The sequence below is a fragment of the Lathyrus oleraceus genome, chromosome 1 (genome assembly GCF_024323335.1).
Source record: "Lathyrus oleraceus cultivar Zhongwan6 chromosome 1, CAAS_Psat_ZW6_1.0, whole genome shotgun sequence".
In the NCBI taxonomy this organism is placed as follows: domain Eukaryota; kingdom Viridiplantae; phylum Streptophyta; class Magnoliopsida; order Fabales; family Fabaceae; genus Lathyrus; species Lathyrus oleraceus.
This window is the reverse complement of record NC_066579.1, coordinates 392,377,855-392,384,800: the sequence shown is the minus strand read 5'-3', so window position 1 is coordinate 392,384,800 and position 6,946 is coordinate 392,377,855. Positions and strand designations below refer to the sequence as shown.

At 34.1% G+C, this 6,946-nt stretch overlaps 1 protein-coding gene across 1 annotated transcript; it reads right to left on the bottom strand.

The window, feature by feature from the left end:
* Positions 1–208: 208 nt before the first annotated feature.
* LOC127109917 (uncharacterized) lies at positions 209–4,739 on the bottom strand. Its single transcript, XM_051046071.1, has 4 exons — positions 4,395–4,739; positions 3,054–4,310; positions 1,178–2,260; positions 209–940 (listed from the first exon to the last, which is right to left on the bottom strand). Exons 1-4 carry the CDS (start codon positions 4,737–4,739, stop codon positions 209–211), a joined length of 3,417 nt encoding a protein of 1,138 aa, XP_050902028.1.
* Between the last annotated feature and the right edge of the window lie 2,207 nt (positions 4,740–6,946).

Sequence of the window (6,946 nt, the reverse complement as noted above, 5' to 3'; positions counted from 1 at the left end):
ACCAAATGGAACTCTTTATATATATTCCAACTTATTATTCCAATAATAATAATCCAAATAATATTCCAATTATTTAATTAAATTAATAAATATACTATTAACTTAAATTAAATAATTATCATATTTTTATCGGGGTGTTACAGTCACAAAGAAGTGGAATGCATCCAAGATCGAGTCTGTAGTCATGAAGTTGTTGCTTAAGCCAAAGTTATTGAGCACAAAAGCTACCCGCGGCTATGTATTGTGCTTCGGCAGTGCTTAGAGAAACACATGTTTGTTTCTTGCAAGCCCATGAAACTAATGCATTTCCAAGGATGTGACATGTACCACTAGTACTTTTTCGATCAGTTTTACATCCTACATAGTCAGCGTCAGAATAACCAACCAATTTGCAAATACTACCTTTAGGATACCATAGGCTGACATTTTTTGTTCCCTTGAGATACTTCATGATCCTTTTGACAGCGATGATATGTGATTCTTTTGGATTTGCTTGAAAATGAGCACAAAGACACACACTGAACATAATATCAGGACAACTTGTCGTCAAATAAAGTAAGGAACCAATCATACCTCGATACTTTGTTATATAAATCGAAACACCTGATTCATCTTGATCAACATAAGTTCCGGATCCCATCGGAGTAGACATTGCCTTGCAATTATCCATGTCGAATCTTCTTAACAACTCTTTGCAGTACTTTGATTGATTGATGAAGATGCCATCCTTCAGTTGCTTAATTTGAAGTCCAAAAAAATAATTCATTTTATCCATCACGGACATCTCGAATTCTCCTTGCATCATCGGTGAAAATTCTTCACACATGTCTTTGTTTGTTGATCCGAATATGATGTCGTCAACGTAGACTTGAACCAATAAGGTGTTACCTTTAATCTTCTTAATAAACAGGGTTTTTTCGATTTTACCCTTTTCAAATCCCTTTTCACAAAGAAAGTTGCTGAGATGATCATACTATGCTCTAGGTGCTTGCTTTAGGCCATAAAGAGCTTTCCTCAATTTGAAAACATGTGAAGGATTTTTGAAGTCTTCAAAGCCCGGGGGTTGTTTGACATAGACTTCTTCCTTGATGTAGCCATTCAAGAATGCGCTCTTGACATCCATTTGAAATAATTGAAAATTTAATGAACACGCATAAGCAAGTAGTAAACAGATAACTTCTAGCCTTGCAATTGGAGCGAATGTTTCTTCAAAATCAATGCCTTCCTCTTGATTGTATCCTTGGGCCACCAATCTTTCTTTGTTTTGAACAATTATACCATTCTCATCAAGCTTGTTCTTAAACACCCATCTAGTACCTATGATGCGTTTATCACTTGGCCTAGGGACAAGTTTCCAAACTTGATTCCTTTCGAATTGGTTTAACTCTTCTTGCATAGCAATTAACCATTGGTCGTTACTTAAGGCTTCATCAACCTTGGAAGGTTCAATTTGTGAAACAAACGCCATATTTAAGCATGCATCTTTGAGATTTAATCTAGTTGCAACGCCTTGACTGATATCACCAATGACTTTATCAATTGGATGATCCCGACGAGTTCTCCATTCCTTAGGTAGATCATTATCATTTTCTTCTTGCTCGTCTTGATGTTTTGGTTGATCACCATTATTTCTACTTGAAGTATCTATTTGAGGAACCTCTACAATATCATCATCATCATCACACAAAATAATCTCCTCCTTGGAGGGGTTAGATTCTTCGAAAGTAACATGCATTGTTTCTTCAACTTTTAAAGTTCTTTTATTATATATTCTAAAAGCTTTACTAGTAAGAGAATATCCAAGAAATATACCTTCGTCGAACTTACCTAGATTGTCTTTGTCATTGTTGAGGACAAAGCATTTGCATCCAAAGATGTGAAAGTAAGATATGTTGGGTTTCCTTCCTTTGAAGAGTTCATAAGGAGTCTTTTTCAAGATAGGTCTAATGATAATTCTATTACTTACATAGCATATCGTGCTTACCGCATCTTCCCAAAAGTACTTTGGAAGATTTGAGTCACTTAGCATTGTTCGTGCAAGTTCCACAAGTGACCTATTCTTTCTCTCCACCACTCCATTTTGTTGAGGAGTCCTTGGTGCCGAGAAATTATGAAATATTCCATTTTCTTCACAGAACTCTTCGAAGGAGGCATTTTGGAATTCTCCACCATGGTCGCTTCTTATGGAGGCAATAGTTAGCGATTTCTTATTTTGGATTTGCTTCGCATATTTCTTGAACGCCTTGAATGCATCATTTTTCTGCACTAAGAAGAAGGTCCAAGTGTATCTAGATAAATCATCAATAATAACTAAAGCATATATATTACCTCCAAAGCTTCTTGTTCTTGATGGACCAAATAAGTCCATATGCAACAATTGTAGTGGCCTTGTAGTGGACACCACACTCTTTAATGTGAAAGTTGATTTGGTTTGTTTCCCCTTCTGACATGCATCACAAAGCCTATCTTTGACGGATTTTATCTTGGGTAAACCAATAACAAGATCATGCTTTATAAGCTTATTCAAATGTTCCATATGAATATGTGCAAACCTTTTATGCCACAACCATGACTCATTATTGTTTACCATAAGACATTTTACCTTTAAGGATAGATCATCAAGGGAAATCATAAATATATTATTAATTCTTGCACCTTTGAGTTTTACCTCATGTGAGACTTCATCTTCAATCAAGCATTCATCTTTGGTGAACTTGATTTTGAAGCCCTTGTCGCAAAGTTGGCTAATGCTTAGAAGATTATGTTTTAGTCCTTCGACATAAAGAACATCTTTAATGGATGTGAAAGATGGTGCTCCAGATTTGCCTATGCCAAGAATTCTCCCTTTGTTTTTATCACCATATGTGACATAACCCTTGGCCTTCAATGCTAGATTTGAAAATTTGTTTATATCTCCCGTCATATGCTTGGAACACCCACTGTCTAGATACCAGAGGTTTGAAGTGGTTTTCAAGCATACCTACAAAGCAGAATTAAGTTTTGTTAGGTACCCAAATTGCTTTGGGTCCTTCATAATTAGTGCCTTTCTTTACCCATACATAATTCCCACTTGCTACGCTGAAATTTCTAACATAGCACGCATTTGGTGTATGGCCAATTATTCCGCAATAAAAACAGGTAGGTTCAAAGTTGCTTCTATATCTAGGAACATAAGATTTCTTTTTAGGAAATCTTTTCTTTTTAGGATAGTGATGAACAACTTTGGGACTGTTTACTTTCTCTTTGGATGGTTGATCCTTAGCCTTAACAAAAATGGTTTTACTTGTACTTGGTTTTGAAAATTTTGAGTAACCAATACCACTTTTATCGTTTGAGTATCTTTGTTGGCTAAGGACTCCTTCCAATCCAATTTGTCCTTTTTCATATCTTCCAAGAACTATTTTTAGTTGGACAATATTGAATGAAAGTGACTCATAGTTTTTGCATACAACGTTCTGTTTTTCACTAATCATCTTTTGTTTTTCATCGTTGACATCTTTTTCAATTGTCACGATATTTCCTTCTAATGATAAAATTGTTTTCTTTTGAGATGATATAGTTTTATACAGAATTTTGCATTCTTCAAGCAGTTCATTTATAGCACCTTGTGCATCACTATCAAAAAGAGAAAAGTTGCTACTAACCTCGTCTTCTTCAGCGTCGGAATGGTGTGACGTCATTAATGCTAAGTTTGCACATTCGTCGCTTTCTGATTTGGATGACGAACTTATCTCATTATCTTCCCATGCAACGTATACCTTTTTGTTCTTGAACTCCTTCTTTCCTTTAAAGCCTCCTTTCTTTGAGAGTCTCGGACAATCTGGTTTTATATGACCTTGCTTTCCACATTCATAACATGTAACTTCTTGTGTGGAAGTGGAAGCCTCCCTTTTCCTGAAATGTTTATTTCTTTTTGGATGAAAAGGTTTGCCATTTTTACCAAAGAACTTACCAAGACTTTTAACAAGGAGCATGAAGTTTTCATCTTCCTCCAATGCGGCCTCATCTTTTTCTTCCTTTGATTCAACTTTTAAAGCAAATCCTTTGGATTTCTTTTCCTGATTTTCATGCTTTTCAAGTCGTCCAAGTTCAAGTTCATGTTCTTGGAGTTTTCCAAATAATGATGTGGATGTCATTATAGAAAGACTTTTCTTCTCCGATATGGTGGTAACTTTAGGTTGCCATTCTCTCGTCAAGGATCGTAGCACTTTAAGGTTGAGATCATCATTTGTGAAGGTCTTTCCCAGAGCAATTAAGTGATTCGTTAAGTGAACAAATCTTTTCTGTAAAGCAACGATGGATTCTCTGGGCTGCATTCAGAACATTTCGTATTCTTGACTCAATGTATTTAATCTGGATCTTTTGACTTCAGTGGTTCCTTCGTGAGTCTCCACCATGGTATCCCATATTTCTTTCGCAGATTTGCATTGAGATATGTGTAAGAACTCGCCCATACTTAATGCACTTTGAAGAATATTGATGGTCTTCTTCTCATTAAGTATTTTCTTTTTATCGTCTTCATCATACGAACTTTTGATCTTTGGGGTGCCAACACCATTGATCACACTTGTTGGATTATGCGGACCATTTTCAACGGTTTCCCAGATACCATCTCCTTGTGCTTCTAAATGTGCTTTCATGCGGATTTTCCAGAAATCGGAATATTCGCCAGAGAATAGAGGTGGTTTGTTGCTAATACCTCCATCCTTAAACACCGGGTTTGCACTTGCGGAAGCCATTGTCTGGATCTGTGGAGCAAGTTACCAGAACCTGCTTTGATGCCAAATGTAAGTTAGGAATGAGCCTAAGAGGGGGGGGGGGGTGAATTAGGACTTTTAGAAATTTATTCGGATTTGGTGAATAAGGTTCTTTTCTTTTCTGGATTGGTATGATGTTGAAAGCGATAAAGAGCAGAAAATAAAGAACACCAGGAATTATACTGGTTTCCCTCATAACTTGAGAGTACTCCAGTCCCCTTACAATGTGTAAGAGATTTTATTATTGTTAGATCTTCTAAAGCAAGCCTCTAACTAAGTGATCAAGAACAATCCTCTTGAAAACTTAACTTACAAGAAAAGAAAACAATCCTTCCTTTTCTTGACACTTATATCCAACAATCCTGGATTATAAGCAATATACCTAAAACCAAACAATCCTTGGTATTTAGGATTTTACAAAGTAATTGAATGAATATATGAACAATTGTATTGGATAAGACTTTAATCAATGATTAGAATCTTCTTCTATTTCAATATGAAATTTCAAAACAAAATAATCTCTAAGTGCTCAAGAGTACTTTTGAAGAAAATTATATGAAAATTGTTTTTCAAAGTATCTTAATATGAGAAATAGATCAAAATGAATGTCTAGAGATTTTGCAAATTTATTTGAAAGAGGTGAATTTTGCAATGAAAATATAAGGATCTTTTATAGTATGAATGCATCCCTTCAAACATAACATGACAATGTTTAGAAAGGAAATCAAATAATTGATCATAAAAAGATGCAAGATTTTACCATGAAAAGTTATGATGAAATGGTGCAAAGAATGGTGAAATAATTTTTCAGATTTTTCAAAATATTTCCAGCATCAATCGATTGACACACATAACCAATCGAATGACACAACTTAAAAAATGAAAAAAATATACTAAGATCAATCAATTGACATACAACATCAATCGATTGGTTCAGCTTAAAAAACGAAAAATTCTAAAACAGAGAGTTTGATCAATCGATTGTATCAATGCATCAACCGATTGACATGTCCAAAATATTGAAAAAAATTCTAAGTTAAAAAAACTTTTGAACATGCAATTTTTAAAAAATATTTTAAAATAAATAATTATGATAGAAAAGATTTAGAATGATTATTTTAATGCATGATAAAACTTTTGAGCACTAGGAGTATGATCGCGACTTTATGAGTCTATTGGGGTTAACTGCAAGTGCACAGTCTAATTGCGTAGTTTTAAAAGATATCGATCCCACAGGGACTTAATGAATCGATATACCATTTTTCTAGGGTTACTTCGTAAAGCTAAGGCGGATGATACTTTGTTGATTAGGGGGAAAAGTAAAATTAAAATTGGATCTAGATTAAATATCAAATAACGCGGATATCGGTATGTAGTTCGTCGTAATTAGGGAATCAAATCTTCGTTGGTTTCTTAGTTTTAAAATAAGTCCTTTCATTAGACACTATTGATTAAAAGCCTTTTCTCAAACTCTCGCTCTGTTGAATAGACTATGATTTTACCTTAACGTACGCTCTTACTATTTAGTTAAAACTAAAATCACTTTTTGAAAACAATAGAATCTATAGAAACTCTTTTTATTAAAATACTAACCGTTTAAACATCCTCGTCTCAAACTCTCGCTCTGTTGACTTAGATTATATGATTAAACTTAAATGCTTAACTCTCGTCCTCACATTTAACCTTTAAAAATACTTTTTGAAAATGATTAGAATTTAATTAACTCTAAAAATTGCTTTCGCCCTGATTTAAAGTTAATGTCCAATTTACACTATCCAGTCATAAGCTCAAACTGTCGTTCTATTGATTTTAACTTCTTTATGTCTTTTACTCTCGTACAAAAACTTTGGTATTAACTCTGTAAATTGATACCATAAAAAAAGTGACTATATTTTTAAACAAATTTAAACCAACTTAGTTTTGATTCCTTTATTCCGCTTACTTTACATACCGATATCTAAGTTTATTTAGCCGGACATGCTAAACAAGCCTAAACAATAATTATGCTTAAATGCAGACATATCAGACAAACAGTATAGATAAACAGCAGTATAGAGCATATATAAATTAAAACAATAAATTAATGAACCTGTAAAATTAATAGAAATCTTGGTTGTTCTCTAACTTCGATGCTTGAACACTCCACCACAAACCGGTTGGATTTGTTCTTCACAATCTTCGATCAGACA

Excerpts from the sequence above, each read along its gene's own strand:
- LOC127109917 (XM_051046071.1), bottom strand. The coding sequence starts at position 4,739 with ATGGCTTCCGCAAGTGCAAACCCGGTGTTTAAGGATGGAGGTATTAGC. Across the intron at positions 2,261-3,053 it reads CAAGTGGGAATTATGTATGG|AAAAATGATGCATTCAAGGC; the intron begins GTAAAGAAAGGC and ends TTCTTAGTGCAG. Across the intron at positions 941-1,177 it reads CTCCAATTGCAAGGCTAGAA|GGATTTGAAAAGGGTAAAAT; the intron begins GTTATCTGTTTA and ends CTTTGTGAAAAG.